The following is an 18,033-nucleotide window of genomic DNA, read 5'->3' on the forward strand; positions in this document are numbered from 1 at the left end:
GAATCTTCTTTTGGAAGAGACTGAAGAGGATTGTTTGCCTGGAAGGCTAGGAGACTGCTCATTGATAGAATAAATAATCCTTTCACAGTGTGAGTGGAAACACTCCTTTAGAGTGTATTAGCCTCATGTGACAACCTGTTAGATGTCATCATCTTTATCCTTGGTTGCTTGAACAAAGCAGTATTTATGCAGTCATGTCCAACTGCATCATCCTCTTTGGAAATTCTGAAGAGGTCTGTTTCGCCTGGGAAGGCTAGGCAGCTTCTCATTGCCAAAGCAGATAACCCTTTCAAATGGTAAGTGGAAACCACTCCTTTAGTGTGTATTGACAATGTGTTTATTGAATTTGACATTATGTTAGATGTCATCTCTATCCCTGGCTGTTTAAACCAACAGGACACATGCAGTCATGCTCATCTGCATCCTCCTCTTCATAGAGTCTAAAGAGGCTGTTTTGCCTGGCACAGCTGTGAGACTTCAAATTGCCAGAACATATAACCCTTACACAGGGTGAGTAGAAACTTCTTTTGAGTGTACTGGCCACTTGTTTAACCTCTTGGCGCCAGCCACACTCAAATGTGCGGCCTCCCAGCGTCTGGGCCTTGATGCTGAGCGGCCCCACATTTGCGTGCAATTAGGAAAAACATATGTGCTGAGAGCGCGCACCCCCAGCGCACATGTCTGGTACTCACAGAAAGGTCCTGATCTCCTCTTGCGATTGGGACCTTTCTCGATCATGTGACCGCTGTGACAGCGAATCACGGCGGTCACATGACCTTAAAACCCCGCCTTGCCTCCTAGTGTCTGAAACCCTTAAAGGGCCAGGAGGCGCTGGCACCAAGGGGTTAATGCATGTGACAACATGTTAGGTGTTATTCTCATTTCTGATTGCTTGAACAAAGCAAGATTCATATAGTCATATTCATCCATATCTTCCCCTTTGGAGAGTCTGAAGAGGCTGTTTTGCCTGGGAAGGCTATTAGACTGCTCATTGCTAGAACATATAACCATTTTACAGGGTGAGTGAAACACTTACAGTCATGTTCATCACACAGTCATGTTCATCTGCGTCTTCTTTTTTTGAAAAGTCTTAAGAGGGGGAAAGCTCTGAGGCTGCTCTTTGCCAGATTAAATAATCCTTTGACATGGTTTTGCCTGCCACTTAAAGCAGCTAAAAAAAATGTAATGAAGTAGAAAATAGCTTGCTTAGTAACAAACCCTAAATGTTTCCAACCACAGCCAGATTTCACCCCCTGGTTAACGAACCAAACTTTGCCTTGCCAGAGAGCAGGAGATAATGAAAATGGTTTGTTAAGAAGAGTAACAAAAAGGTAGGAATCTGCAACAGAATTACAATAATATTCTGCAATGTACACAAACCATCCAAGGGAATTGATTGTTGACATCATAAAGAACTTTTCTTTTCTTTTTGAGAAACTGCAGAGCACAATCAAAAAATAAAAGTATGTCCTATATTCCAACAGGCAATGCTGACTACTGTAGTCATCCACAGGTGACTCCTCTACCTTCTCTGGGAATGCTGGTCTTTTGAGGGGGTTGGCATAATGGCGCAATAGTAAAGCAAATATGAGAAGCCACCAACAGGTAATGCCATGTGTGAACAGACAAAGTATTACATTGTACACCTGTTATGCAGAGTACTACCTGTGGAGGAGCTCAGGGTATGCACAGCGACTGCAGGGGGCAAGGCACAATACCTAGGCTGGCCATACATTATACAATTTTCTTGAGAATTTTGCTTTAGATTTACCAAAAACCATATAATATGAGGTCAAACCTAAACAACACTTTCAATTGTATCCAATTGGGCAAGCCCTTGTTTTGCATAATTGAGGGTAAATCTAAAGGAAATTGGACAGAAAATCGTAAGAAAATTGTATAGTGTATGGCCAGCCCTAGCAATGCAGCATTCATTTGGATACAAAGTATTTTTACATTTAGCTCACCCAACCTCCGCCATCTAACTATAAACACTGGCACTTCGTGGGTGTGCGTGCCTAGGAGAGATTCTGCTGACACCGCTGCCCACTTCACATGGACCCAGCAGACCCCAGACAAGGCTGTTAGCCATGATAAAGGCCACCCAGAGGACCAGCAGCGGGGCTCCCTTGCTTATGGGTCATTTAGCCGGTACATCAGGGACCACGTCCATCTGAAGCCCACACACATGGACAGCCAGCCCTTTAGACCGCCCAGGTAGAGGAGCACACCTAGGTCCTTCACATGGGAGGAAAAAGAGGACCGCTGAGGCTGCAGGTGGGCTCAAATTTATGAGTTAGGACCTGGAAGCATGGGAGTTTGGCCCTTAGCTAGCTGTGCTGACATGGAGCTGTCAGGAAATAGGTGCCTATACTGTTTAACCTCTTCATGCCAGCTGCACACAAATGTGCAGCCTCCCAGTGTCTGAGCCTAGATGCCGAGTGGCCGCACATTTGTGTGCAATTAACATAAACATATGTGCTGAGAGTGCGCGCCCCCAGCACACATGTCCGGTACTCATGGAAAGGTCCCGATCTCCTCTTTCGATTGGGACCTTTCCCGATCATGTGACTGTGAATCACGGCGCTCACATGACCCTAAAACCCTGCCTCTCGGCTTCTGAAACCCTTAAAGGGCTGTGAGGCTCTGGCGCCAAGGGGTTAAAATCCAGTAATACACTGTCTCACCCTGCTCTGCACATGCTCAGTTGCTCTCCATGTTTAGGCACTGCTGAATCTGTAAAGGCCTAAGGCTCCATGCACACTAGCAATTTTTTCAAGCTCCTAGAAGCTATTATCAGCATATTTTCCTCCTGCTAGAAGCTAACTAGTGTTTTCATATGTGTCCATGCACACTAATAGCATTTTTTAAGCTTCAGTGTCTAGGAGCAGAAAAAAAATTGTTTTTGTAGTTTTTTGGAATGTTTCTCAAAATATAAAACTGCTAAACACTCCTAAACGCCTATAAAATGCTCCTAAACTTTATTCCTAGCATTTTTTTCCTCTACATGTACTATAAAAACGCTAATAAAATGCAAACACTCATAAACGCTACTAAAAACCGCTATTGCCAGCATTTTTTTAGCTTAAAAAAATGCTAGCGTGTATGGAGCCTTATGCAGGCCATACATGGGTCGAATTCCAAACTATTTTTCAATCGAAAACATCGTTCTCTAGGTAATACAATGGTGCCATCAATGATTTAGAAAATCGGCCGACCAAGTCATAAAGTTCACCCCATATAACAGGTGAAACGTCTGTTCCTTTCAGGTCACGGCTCATGCACATATTCTTTTCGGAAAAATGATCGTACGATTTGAGTTGAAAATCGTTTGTTTTTCACGAAGTTTACAACATGCCCAATCACCGAAAAGGGGAGGAACCATGAAAATCAGCCAGTGCCATTGACCCACTAACAGAGCGAAAATCGGCCAATTATTCTTAGGTCCGATTTTTGGTCGAATTTTGACCCATGTATGACTGGCATTAAGGGCTCGTTCACACCATACATGCATGAAAGCTGAAGGAAACTGACCCACAGATTTCACTTGCAAACATCAGTTTTCATGCATGTTTCAATGAGTTTTATACACATTGCAGATTCTTGTGCAGAAAAAAAATCTGCATGTGGTACTATTGTTGTGGTGTGAACATGACACGTAGAGAATAACTGATTTTGTCCTGCCAAATAAAAGTGATTCTCGTGAGCTAAAACGTGATATTCTCTTTGAGTGACAAACTTATATAATAAAAAATTACAACAAATATCAAATTAATATGTGATGCATCAACACTAAACACATACTCATAATTTGTGTAAAAATATCAAAGGTAATATCTAAATGTGTCGCGCTTCACAATATAACAAATCAATAACAAACATATAACTAAAAAATAATATGATTGTGAGAAAACAACCATGTGCTTCAAACAGTGCAATTCTGTGCAAATTTTTCATTGTGCACTAATTTTTATATTTATGTTTTTTTGCACAGAATTGCACTGTTTGAAGCACATGGTTGTTTTCTCACAATCATATTATTTTTTAGTTATATGTTTGTTATTGATTTTTTATATTGTGAAGCGCGACACATTTAGATATTACGTTTGATTTTGTCCTGCCCTTGCAGAACGCATGCAGAAAAGCTGATGTCTCTTCACACTGGTGTCAATGAAGCCTAAAGCGGAATTAAACCCTCCTATCCTTTACAGGCAAGGAAGCTGCTTCTGTTTGATCTGCAACTGCCATGGTGCTACTCATGTGATCAGTTATAATACCAGTCATTTCATGGTTTGACAGTTTAGTTGAGGACACAAGTGTGACAGCATTTCCAGCATTCCAAGAACGTAACTGTTTTTTTTAAAACGTTCAATCAATGGGCTTAGTTATGATTTACTGCTGCTCAGGGGCTATGGACTTCAACAAAATGGCAGCTTCCAGCAAAAAGAAACAGGAGCGATGCTGGGGGCTATTTAGAGCACACACTAATGTTGATAGAATACATATTAAGGTGCCAGCAAACACAAATGCTCCTGCGCTTGGGGATGGACTCAATGCAGGCTACAACCACATTAAGAATGTCCTGGAACATGCACACCTTGCTGCCCTCAAATAGACCGGCGGAATCCAAATATACTGAATGAGGAAAGCACAAGCAGAGGACGCACAGGCCATAAAAAATGTTGGGCTCTGAGGAAGAGGCAAGTCCTCGAAACACGTCAGCCTATTGGATGTCTACACTCCCTATTACGGACTGTTACTCAGCGCGGTGTTGACCCAGCTGTTCTTTTATGATGTGCTTTGACTTTATCGTCGTTTGTGAGTACAACACATATTAGAGTGGAATGTATGTGCTTTGCTAAAGAACATTCTTTTTTATAAAGCTTTATGGGTAATGTTTTGCTTTAAAGTAACACAGCACTGAATAGCAAACAATGCCCTGGTCATGAAGGGGAGTAACACCTTTCGGAGAGCAAGTGGTTAAAATGAGCGTAGGCTCAGCCTCCTATGGAGGCACGTGACACATTTCTTTCCGCAGCTGGACCGTACTGGCCAATAAGGAATGAGTGAGTGGAGAGGAAACGGATAGGTGTATAAACGCTGAGAGTTCAAGCAGGGCATTGTACACACTGAGGAGACCTAAGGTTTCCGGCTCCCAGGAACACGTGGTCTCTAGTGACCAAGTTGGCTACGGGTGCCACCCCCACGTGATAGCCTACTACTACTGGCTTGAACCCGTTCTGTTCCGAGGATGGGGGCGTGGTGGACGGGTTTATGACGTCCATGTTTGTGTCAGAGGAAGACTAATTCCGGCTTGTAGAATGGGTGTACAAAGATGGCGGCGGCCGAAGGTTTTTCAAATGAGCCGGTACACATACTTTTTTGGTGTACAAAGATGGTGGAGGCAGGTTTTTCTTTTTTAAGGAGAAACCAGTATACATTATCTTTGGGTATACAAAGATGGCGGCGTCTGATTTTTTTTAATTCTTGAAAGGAGGGGGGTCAGTATACATTGTCCCTGGGTGTACAAAGATGGCGGCAGCCGAAGGGTTTTCTTGAAAGGAGGGACCAACATAGATTAGCCCTCCCCTCTGTCGCTGTGTGTTGTCACTGTGTGAGCTCAGTGCCGGGGCTGGAGGGGTAGAGGAGCCCCGGGATCATGGAGAGTAATAAGGATGAGGCCAGGCGGTGTCTACAGATCGCCAAGCTATCGCTGCTGGCCGGGGAGTGGGAGAAGGCCAAGAAATTTCTGAATAAAGCGGAGAAGCTGTATCCAAGCACAGAGGCCCGGGGTGAGTCGGGGGCCCTGGGTGTTCATACTGATTGGGTGTCATTAGGTGATATGGCAGAGGCTGTACACTGCTTCTTGATGGCAGACCTGTCTTGGTCTATGGAGGGCAGGGTACCATGGTGGACAGTTGGGCCTCTACCTCCATATACTACATGGACACTGCTGTGTGTTCCTTATGCAGGGATTGCAACTCTACTACTGGATTATGAGGGGCCCACTATAAAGGAGCAGGGTGGCCTTCCTGTTAGAGCAGTTATTCTGTTGCAGTGGTCTCCAAGCTGTGGCCGGAGGGAGCCCTTGTGGCACTATTCCTCCCCCTGACACCAACAGTGGGGCACTATCCCCCCCACTGACACCAGTGACGGGGCACTGAACCCCCCCCCCCCCACTGACACCAGTGATGGGGCACTGCCCCCCCCCCCCCCACTGACACCAGTGACGGGGCACTGCCCCCCCCCCCACTGACACCAGTGACGGGGCACTGCCCCCCCCCCACTGACACCAGTGACGGGGCACTGCCCCCCCCCCCCACTGACACCAGTGACGGGGCACTGCCCCCCCCCCCCCACTGACACCATTGACGGGGCACTGTCCCCCCCCCCCACTGACACCAGTGACGGGGCACTGTCCCCCCCCCCACTGACACCAGTGACGGGGCACTGTCCCCCCCCCCCCCCCCCACTGACAGCAGTGACGGGGCACTGTCCCCCCCCCCCCCCCCCACTGACAGCAGTGACGGGGCACTGTCCCCCCCCCCCCACTGACACCAGTGACGGGGCACTGTCCCCCCCCCCCCCCACTGACACCAGTGACGGGGCACTGTCCCCCCCCCCCCCCCACTGACACCAGTGACGGGGCACTGTCTCCCCCCACTGACACCAGTGACGGGGCACTGTCTCCCCCCACTGACACCAGTGACGGGGCACTGTCCCCCCACTGACACCAGTGACGGGGCACTGCCCCCCAACAGCAGTGATGGAGCACTATTCTCCCCCCCCCCATTGACACCAGTGATGGGGCACTGTTTCCCTCGCCATTGACACTAGAGATGGGGCACTATTCCCCTCCACTGACACCAATGACCGGGCACTATTACTCCCATTAATAGCAATGACGGGGTACTATTCCTCCCACCGACACCAACAATGGGGCTCTGTTTATTCTACTGACACCAACATTGGGGCATAATTCATGCCAGTGACACCAATGATGGGGCATTATTCCTCCCATTAATATCAATGATGGAATACTATTTCTCCCACTGACACCAACAACGGGGCACAGTTTCTTCCACTGATACCAATGATGGGGTACAATTCTTCCCACTAATGCCAGCGATAGGGCACTATTCCTTCTCCATCTGATCACCAAACCTGAGGCCATGTTTATTTTAATTGATGCTGGGCACAGGACATTTTCACAGTTCAGCCCCCCTAAAGTCTGAAGGACTGTAAACTGGCTCATTGTTTGAAAAGTTTGGCGATCCCTGCTCTATTGGTACATCAATGCCAACCTTCATTCTAAAATAATATATTCTAATTTCATTAACCTAAACTAGCCAGCAATTTTTAATTTCTTTTTTTGGGACTCTATGGTCCAGCCAGCCCCATTCCTCCGTTCTTGCCTACTGTCTGTCAGATATCCTGGAGGCATCAGCGAGTCGCTAGGAGCCTGAGCCAGCCACTCCAGTGAGCACTGGAGGGGCAGAGAAGAGAGCTGGAGACTGACCGCCGCCACTCTCTGCTCAATGAAGACAGAGAACCTAACGATCTTTGATGGTCTTTGATCACTCAGTTCCCAGTGTAGCGGCAGTGGGAGACTTCTCTTTTAATGTCCCTTTTAAAGCGCAATTATACCCTTCTATCCTTTACACCCAAGGGAGCTGCCATCTTAGCCTCTGCTTGATCAGTGCCCTGATTATCATTGCAACCCAATCAGTGTATATCAGTTAAAAAGAAAAAGAAAAATTACTTATTTGCAAAATCTCATAACAGAAACTATAAAAAATAATTTTTTGTTTGTCTTTTTTTATTTGTACAAATAAAAAAGCCAGTGATGATTAAATACCACCAAAAGAAAGCTCTATATGTTTAAAAAAAAAAGAAGATAAACGTTTCATATGGGTACAGTGTGTCATTACCACGCAATTGTTATTCATAATGCAACAGCACTGAAATCTGAAAATTGGTCTGGGTGAAGGGGGTGAAAGTGGCAGGTATTGAAGTGGTTAAAGTGGACCTTCACTCCAAAAAATGCATTGCACTATTAAACCCCCGTTTGAAATGTATTAAAGGTATAGTCTACTTATTGTGAACATTTAATAATTGCATCCTTATTATTAATAATCATGATAATAAAAAAAAACTAGCATTTTGCATTCAGGCCTGTAGATCATTGCGGCCATTCAACCCCAGGTCTATCTGTGTATGTCTCTGCCCTGTTCCTGAGCTACTTACTATATCAGAAATAAAATAAGAAATGTGTTTTTGCCTTAACCGCTTAAGGACCGCCCTATAGCAGATATACTGCTACACGGTGGCACCTGTACGCAAAATCACGTATATATACGTGATTTCGCATTTATGGGTGGGGGCGCACGCACACCCTACGCCGGTAATTACCCGCTGGCACCCGGTGACTACCAAGCACCTCCAACAGGGAGGAAGATTGTTTTGTTTACAAACAATCTTCCTCCCTGTCAGCTTGAGCACACTGCTCGGGATGGCTATGCAAAATATAGCCATCCTGATCAGTGTGCTTACAGTGAAGAACACCCCCACCCTGCCCCCTAGTAAAGCACACAGTTAACCCTTAGATCGCCCCTCACATTAACCCCTTCCTGCCCAGTGCCATTAGTACAGTGTCAGTGCTTTTTTTTTTATTTAGCACTGATCACTGTATTGGTGTCACTGGCGATGTCAGTGATATCAAGTTAGTTCCCCCCAGTGTCAGAAACGCTATAACTTTCACGTAAACCAATTCATTTACACGTATTGAGATTTTTTTTTTTTAGCAAAGACAAGTCGCAGAATACATTTTGGCATAAATTTATGACGAAATATGATTTTTAAATTTTTTGTTACTGGATATGTTTAATAGCAAAAAGTCCAAAATATTGTTTTTGTCCTCAAAATTGTTGGCTTTTTTTTGCTTAAAGCGCAAAAAATAACCACACAGGTGATCAAATATCACTGAAAGTAAGGTCAATTCGTGGGGAAAAAAGGATGTACATTTAATTTGGGTGCAGCGTTGTATGACCGCGCAATTGTCAGTTAAAGTAACAGCGCTGTAATGCAAAAAATGGCCTGGTCATGAAGGGGGGTAAATTCTCAGGAGGGCAAGTGGTTAATATCTACCTTAAATCACATTGCTAATTGCATATTGTACTTTTTATAGCCTAAATACTGAAATTTGCACTTAAAACTGTATTTTTTTTTAACTTTTGGAAATGCCAGTAAAGACTTGGCTGTGCCAGTAACATTTGGGTATCGTGTCAGTGAATGTCTATCTGGTAGATTGGCAACACTGATTACAAGTGTGGTGATGTCACAGCACTTGTGCTCCATTAAGATCTGTATGTCCCTCTGCTGCAGGGAAGATGGGACTTGTAGTCTTTCCATCCACAGATCCCTGTGAATAGATCATCGAATGGATAACCTGGCTAGGTTGGCTCCATCCATACAGCCATCTTAAATTAAAAACTGCAGGGGGCAGTCTATGTAGAAGCATAATGCAGTTCAGGTGAGTGGGGTTCAAAGAATGCAGCCATGCTTCATGTTATACCCTAAATAGAAGCTCTGACAGTGGTCTCTGCACCCCAAGTTCTGCTACACCCCAAGTAAAATACAATAATTTTGCATTATAAAACTAAACCTTATTAATGTCTGGCATTAGGCTATATATAATTCATAATCCTAAAACTGTTGTGGCTTTTGATGACAATGGTGGATAGCATTGGTTTAGATCAGGGGTCTCCCAACTACTTAAAGCCCCAGCCAAAAGTTTTGAGAATAACACATTTTCATGAAGTCTGCTGATTCTGTATTTTTAGATCTTTTTGTCAGATGTTACTATGATATACTGAAGTATAATTACAAGCATTTCATAAGTGTCAAAGGCTTTTATTGACAATTATATTAAGTTTATGCAAAGAGTCATTATTTGCAATGTTGACCCTTTTTCTTTCCAAGACTTCTGCAATTTGCCCCTGGCATGCTTAGTCAACTTCTAGGCCACATCCTGATTCGTAGCAGCCCATTCTTGCATAAGCTATGCTTAAAGTTTGTCAGAATTTGCGGGGTTCTCAAAGGGATTAAAGCCTGAGGAGTTTCTTGGCCATGGACCCAACATTTCGATGTTTTATTCTTCAAGTCACTTATCATTTTTGCCACATTATGCCGGGCATTATCGTGCATCAGGAGGAAACCAGGACCTACTGCACCAGCGTGTAGGGTCTGACAATGGGTCTAAGGATTTCATCCCGATACTAATGGCAGTCAGGGTGCCATTGTCTAGCCTGTAGAAGTCTGTACATCCCTCCATGGATATGTCTCCCCTGACCACCACTGACCCACCATCAAAATGGTCATGCTGAACAATGTTACAGGCAGCATAATGTTCTCCTCGACTTCTCCAGACTTTTTCTTGTCTGTCACATGTACTCAGGGTGAACCTGCTCTCATCTGTGAAAAGCACAAGGCGCCAATGGTGGACCTGCCAATTCTGGTGTTCAATGGCAAATGTCACTCAAGCTCTATGGTGCCGGGCAGTGAGCACAGGGCCCACTAGAGGACTTCGGGCCCTCAGGTCACCCTCATGAAGTCAGTTTCCGATTTGTTTGGTCAGAGACATTCACACCAGGGGTCTGCTGGAGATTATTTTGTAGGGTCTGGCAGTGCTCATCCTGTTCCTCCTTGCACAAAGGAGCAGATACTGGTCCTGCTGATGGGTTAATGACCTTTTATGGCCCTGTCCAGCTCTCCTAGAGTAACTGCCTGTCTCCTGGAATCTCCTCCATGCTTTTAAGACTGTGCTGGGAGACACAGCAAACCTTCTGGAAATGGCACGTATTGATGTGCTATCCTAGAGGAGTTGGACTGCCTTTTGCAACCTCTGTAGGGTCCAGGTATCGCCTCATGCTACCAGTAGTGACACTGACCCTAGCCAAATGGAAAACTAGTGAAAAAGCATCAGAAAAGATGAGTAGGGGGAAAAAATGTCAGTGGCCTCCACCTGTAAAACCATTCCTTTTTGGGGGGTTGTCTCATTGTTGCCCATCTAGTGCACCTGTTGTTAATTTCATTAACAGCAGAGCAGCTGAAACTGATTAACAACCCCCTCTGCTACTTAACTGACCAGATCAATATCCCAGGAGTTTAATTGACTTGATGCTATATTCTGATTTAAAAAGTGTTCCTTTAATTTTTTTTGAGCAAATGTATGTGTTGACGCTATATAAATCCTGTATAATAATAATGGTGGTAGACAGCTAATTCTTAATAGATGAATTAGATCTCCATTATATTTTGTACCCCAGTTATGTCCTTGTTCTGTGTACTGTATGATGTTTGAACATGTTTGCATGACTATCTATGTGAAAATTGATTTTGCGTTATTGGTGATATATTATGTAGGATTTAGTTGCTTCCTCTATTGATATTGGCTCCTGGTCTTTGGGAAAATGGTGTTCATTGCTGTGGATCCCTCCTGGTCTTTGGGCGGAAATATGTGCCTCATAGACCACCCCTTTTGTTTTTTCATCAGTGGTGGTATCTGTTCACAGCTCTGGGATCTCCTCTGGACATGCCCCCTTTGGAGTTGCCTTATGGGGTTTGTTGTATGGGGCGGCCGTCTTTCTGGCCAATAGTGCATGCGCCCTCAGTACACTCAGCCCTTGCCTTTGGCCGATATCTGTATACCACCTCTTGGCGTCTTTGCGGGCAGGCGTGCTGATGAGGTCCACGTCGCACCTTGATGTCATACTTCTATCTTATATCTTCCTGGATTGATACCTGGGGTGGCCAGGTGCCCTGGCCCTTATTATACCAGGTGATATTCTAAGATTTAGAATTTTGTGGTAACTTGGAACAAAATAGGTTGTATAGTTGGGTTACAGTTGGGTCCAAATATATTTGGACACAGGCACAATTTTATTTTTTTTCAGGTTTTTACGATTTACCAAGACATATTAAAGCTATAGTTGTATAAGGGATTTGAGCTGAAAGTGCACACTCTCAGGTTTACTTTGAGAGTATGTACATCCAAATTGGAGGAAGGGTTTAGGAATTTCAACTCTTAAGAGTAGCCGTCCCCTCTTTTTTCAAGGGACCAAAAGTAATTGGACAATTCAATATAATCATAAAATGTTCATTTTTAATATTTTGTTGAGAATCCTTTACTGTCAATGACTGCCTGAAGTCTGGAACCCATGGACATTACCACAGACTGGGTTTCCTCCTTTCTGATGCTTTGTCAGGCTCTAACTGCAGCTGTCTTTAGTTGTTCTTTTTGTGGGTCTTTCTGCCTTTTTAGTTTTGCCTTCATCCAGTGAAATGCATGCTCAATTGGGTTGAGATCAGGTGATGGACTCAGCCATTGCAGAATATTCCACTTCTTTTCCTTCAAAAGCTCCTGGGTTGCTTTTGCAGTGTATTTTGGATCATTGTCCATCTGTACTGTGAAGCGCCGTCCAATCAACTTTCCTGCATTTGGCTGAATCTGGGCTGACAGTATATCTCTAAACACTGCAGAATTCATCCGGCTGCTTCTGTCTTTTGTCACATCATTGATAAACACCAATGACCCAGTGCCACTGGAAGCCATGCATGCCCATGCCATCACACTGCCTCCACCATGTTTTACAGATGTTGTTGTATGCTTTGGCTCATGAACTGTTCCAAGCCTTCTCCACACTTTTGTTTTCTTCCCGTCTGGTACAGATTCGTTTTTGTTTCAACTGTCCAAAGAATGCTTTTCCAGAACTGGTCTGGCTTTTTAGATGTGTTTTGGCAAAGTCTAATCTGGCTTTTCTATTCTTCAGGCTTATGGATGGTTTGCACCTTGTAGTGAACCCTCTGTATTTGCTCTCCTGAAGTCTTCTCTTGATTGTAGACTTTGATAATGATATGCCCACCTCCTGGAGAGTGTCCTTCTCTTGTCTGGATGCTGTGAATGAGTTTTTCTTTACCATAGAGAGGATCCTGTGATCATCCTCCGCTGTTGTCTTCCATGGACGTCCATGCCTCTTTGTTGCTGAGCTCACCAGTGCATTCTTCTTTCCTCAGAATGTACCAAACTGTTGATTTGGCCACTCCTAATGTTGCTGCCATCTCTCTGATGAATTTGTTTCATTTTTGAATCCTTACAATGGCCTGTTTCACTTGCATTGACAGCTCCTTTGAATGCATGATGTAGGCTTACAGCAATAGATTCCCAATACAAATACCACACTTAGACTCAATTTCAGGCCTTTTACCTGCTTAATTGATGAAGAAATAACAAAGGAGTTGCCTACCCCTGGCCATGAAAGAGCTTTTGATGTACATACCCTCAAATGTCAGCCCATTTCCATTATATAACTATAGCTTGAATATGTTTTGGTCCATACCTGAAAAAATCTAAAATTGTGCCTGTGTCCAAATATATATAGACCTAGCTGTATATTTGTCACATTTTTTTTTCTTTATATAGATGTGGAGTTGATACAAATGGAGGGTAGCTGTTACCTACTCTAAGGGACCATCTGCCTAACAGACAAGTCTCATCACCTGTGAATAAAGAGTATACTCACTGTTAGATAACTGTTCTCTGCCCATGTAAGATATAGGTTTATGTTTATGGGATAGGTTAAATGAAGGAGGAGTGGATTGCTATGTGTACTCATTGGAGACCACCTCTGTTTTGAATTATTGCAGGACTATTGCTTCTATAGTTGGGTTGAGGTGGTTCCTATGCTACTCCCATTGTGTGATGGTATAAATGAAAAATCCTTAACATCTTGGCATGGCTCCTTTGCAAGTATTCTATATAGATATATTTTTCCTTTCCCCAAATCTGGGATCTGTGTGATTCAATTACATTTTAGATACGGATGAGCATGCACGACATCCTCATCCACTGGATAATACATTTGATATACCCTTGCTATAAGATCTGAGAGAGAATGAAGATATACTTCAGTGTACACAGCAACAAGCATGAATCTGGTAAGAAGTATAGGAGCCTTTTTTTTTCTTTCATGAAACTACACTATACCCATTCATGATATCTTGCTCTACTTGCATCTGTATCTGGCCTTGTTAAGGGGAAAATGTACATAACCATGTTGCAGGCATGTGCAGTATGTGTTTATATGTAAACTGATGTTTCAGCAATGTGAGTACATGATGGATCAGACTGGCTGAGCCGGTCATTGCAGTGTGTGGTGACTTGAATCTCGCTTTTAAATTAGTAATATGATGTGGAGCCTTCATTACCTGATTAACAGTTTGCTGCGACATGATCTTGGGTTTTCTGTGGGTTGACATCAAGTGTTTGATCACTCACATAACATTTCCTTGTGTAGTCGGAATCTGCAGTAGATGCGTTTGAAAGTAGTGCTCAGAATTTGGCCAAGCTATCCTGTTAAAGGATATGAAATTATAGTTCTTTTTTTTTTTTTTCTTTTTTTGAGGCTTGTTCACACTAAATTTCGAACTCCTAACAAACTCTCCCATAGCATTAATATGGGCGTTAGACAGGCATTCATGAGCTTTAGTATGAGCGTTAGACAGGCATTCATGAGCTTTAGTATGAGCGTTAGACAGGCATTCATGAGCTTTAGTATGAGCGTTAGACAGGCATTCATGAGCTTTAGTATGAGCGTTAGACAGGCATTCATGAGCTTTAGTATGAGCGTTAGACAGGCATTCATGAGCTTTAGTATGAGCGTTAGACAGGCATTCATGAGCTTTAGTATGAGCGTTAGACAGGCATTCATGAGCTTTAGTATGAGCGTTAGACAGGCATTCATGAGCTTTAGTATGGGCGTTAGACAGGCATTCATGCGTTAGACAGGCATTCATGAGCTTTAGTATGAGTGTTTAGACTGGCATTTTATAAGCGTTACAACCACCCCCCAAACGTCTATGCTAAGCGATAATGTTATAAATGCGCCGCAAATGCACTGCAAATACCCCACAAATGCCTGCCATTGTGTTTTGGGGAGTGTCACCATAGACATTGAAAGGCTTCAAACTCCTCCAGACTGGACATTTATTTATTTTATTTATTTCAGGTACCTATATAGCGCCATCAATTTACGCAGCACTTTACATATATATATTGAACATTCACATCAGTCCCTAACCCTCAAGGGGTGTACAATCTAAGGTCCCTAACTCACATTCATACATACACATACTAGGGCCAATTTAGACAGGATCCAGTTAACCTACCAGCATGTCTTTGGAGTGACATGAGGCTTCAATTTTGAAGCAACGTGACGCTAACACTTTGTTTTGATAATGTGAACAGCACTGTGTGCTGTCCATGTTATCATTTGCATAGGCATTTTAGGAGCGCTAAAAAGGCCCCTCAGTTGGCTGCTTTCAATGCCAGTGTGAACTAGGCCTTTCTGGGGTAATTGTGTGGCAGTTTTATTGCCAAGTTTAATATAAAAGTGAGAAAATGATGTTTCTACAGATTAGGCAACATGCTTTTATGGCTATAATTGTTAAAATGGTACTCCTATTTAAAACCTTTTAATTTTTAATAGTATGGGAAAGGTTGAGCTCATCTGTCAGATTTTTACTGATGGCCTGTGTGGTCACTGGAACAGGAAATGAGGGGAAATTTTCCCAAGAATACAGCGGCAGCTATGGAAACCTAATATTTTTCCTAGGGATACAACGAGATATCAGCCGCAGAAAATTATCAGACGAAAATAGGGTTCTCGGAATTTTGCCGGTAGGGGGGAAAAAAGGTGCCGGTAATGGCATGCTGCGTCCCATTGACTTCAATGCAAAATTACCCCTAGTGACATCAGTGCAAAATCTCATCCCATAGACTTCAATGCAAAATCCTATCCCATTGACTTCAGTGCAAAAATCTTGTCCCATAGACTTTATTGCAGAAACACCAGCCACATTAATTTAAATTTAAACTTTTTTTAAAAAAAAAACCTTTCGGTTTTCGGACCCGGAATTTTCATTTCAGTGCACCACCAATTCTGCCTCTTTGCTTTTTAGGATCCATGCACACTGGGCGTTTTAATAACGCTGGTAATGTTAGCTGTGTAAAGTCATATTTTTCAGCATTTTTTTTTTGTGTTTTTGCATTTGTGTTTAGCAGAAATTTGCCACTTTTTTGTGCTTGCAGTTTTTAGCGGTTGACAAGAAAAAAATATTTTTTGGTCAAAAAAAGTCCAAAAAAGTCGTGTTTTTCAGCGTTGGAGCCTTTTTACAGCTAAAAAAAACTCCTCTAGAAACCCACTAGTCCTGGGTTTTTTTCCAGCCAAAAGACATCCCTGCCAAAAAACATTGATTACAGTCTGTGTGCATGGACACACAGGATAACATGCTGGGGGGTTTACTGGTCTAGTACTGATGGTGGACAAGTGGATTAAGCATTCTTCTCTGTCTCCCTCCCCCACCCCCCACCTTCCCCCTCAGGTAAATGTTTATCGGAGTCCTCTATCAATACAGTGCTTTTCTTCTCTCCCCCCTCTTCCTGCCCTCACAGGCTACACTGAGAACAGCTGGAGCTATTGGCTTCTGCTGCTGTCAGTCAAATTCTGTGAGGAGGAAGTATAGGGCGGGGCCGAGGCACACTAGATGTTTATAGATTCATACAGCCCGGTTCAGGACTGCGCCTTTGTGTGCCCCCATAGCATACAGTTTTTTATGGGGTCTCATGCAGGAGAGGAGTGGAGAGTGCTAGCAGGAGGCTCGGGACTTGACTTTAAAGAACAGATTTCCCAAGCTGCATGAGAACCTTGATATTTGTTCTTTTTTTTTTTTTTTAGCTTTTTTTTTTTTTCTCTCTACATACATTGACTTAATTAATAGGACAACACACAATTTTCAGAATACAGTATCCCCTTAGCTATTAATAAAATAAAAGATAAGAACTTTTTTAAACTGAAAATGCATACATGGAACACAGTGGACCTGCCATGTGCTTTAAGATTTCCATTCAAGCATATGTGTAGTGCCCAAGTTCACATAAACGCCCTTTGTCAAACACCTGGCCTTGGGCTGACCATACATGGGTCGATTTTTTTTTTTGTTCAAAAATTGGACCTAAGAATAATCGGCCGATTTTCACTCTGCTAATGGGGCAATAGCACTGGCCAATTTTTGTGGTTCCTCCCCATTTTGTTTATCGGGCATGCTGGAAAATTCATGAAAAACTACCGATTTTCAAAATCATTGGTGGCACCATTGGATTACAGAACAAATTATGTGTTCGATTTTTCAATCGAAAAATCATTCGGAATTTGAGCCATGTATGGCCTGCTTTACCTCTAATGGCAGGGGATTAAAACAAAACTTCAGTTTGTCTCCTTAAGGATCTGCCCTCAGAGGTGCTCCGTTGGCTCATCTGCTCACACGCTATGGGAATGTCCTGTACGTGCAAGGACAGGGAAGATATCTGGCTTCTCTATTAGCTGCCTTTGCAGGTGCCTGATAAAAACAAGCACATGAGTAGATATCGGGTATCCCGGTGCATGTGCAAATGTGCTACAGGGCTCACCAAGGATCCAAGTCCTGCAGCACATCTGCGCACGCACTGGGAGCGACGACAAAGTATCTACGAGACCAGAAATCCTAATTGGTAAGAAAGGGATGAGGACAACTTCAGTTATGGTGAAGGTCCACTTCAACTTGTCCAACGGTAAAATACTTGCAGCAGCTGGGAGCTGAGTTGCAGAGGCTTATTAATTGTTATGGTGCCCCCATCATCTAGGTACCCATTAATCTTTACCAGAGCTCTTGATGGTGGAGATGGGCCAGAAACCCTACTGATCTCCAGTTTTCTTTTGCTGCAAACTAGCACCAGGTCAGAGCTGTTTGGATTGCCCTACCATGGGTTACTTAGACAAAAGGGAACTGATGCGGTAGATAAATAGTTGTGTGCAGGCAGAGGTCATGGCAGATGGCCATCGAGAGTGTACACTTTCAAATATTTTTTGTGGTTTTAATTATGTTTCCTGTAGGGATGCACTGAAATTTTGGTAGCCGAAATGTTTCGGCCGAACACAC

General features: G+C 43.5%; 1 protein-coding gene across 1 annotated transcript in view; it reads left to right on the forward strand.

Moving 5' to 3' along the window:
- The first annotated feature begins 5,531 nt into the window (after window positions 1–5,531).
- The window catches only part of DNAJB14 (DnaJ heat shock protein family (Hsp40) member B14), a 56,716-nt gene continuing 44,214 nt past the window's right edge, over window positions 5,532–18,033 (forward strand). The window contains exon 1 of the mRNA XM_089680551.1: window positions 5,532–5,792. Within this exon, the coding sequence (XP_089536677.1) occupies window positions 5,660–5,792 (133 nt within the window). The 5' untranslated portion in view covers window positions 5,532–5,659. The remainder of the gene's footprint in view (window positions 5,793–18,033) is intronic.

Source organism: Staurois parvus, unplaced genomic scaffold (assembly GCF_062004578.1).
Source record: "Staurois parvus isolate SC_StPar_1 unplaced genomic scaffold, SC_StPar_1.0 ptg000244l, whole genome shotgun sequence".
Taxonomy (NCBI): domain Eukaryota; kingdom Metazoa; phylum Chordata; class Amphibia; order Anura; family Ranidae; genus Staurois; species Staurois parvus.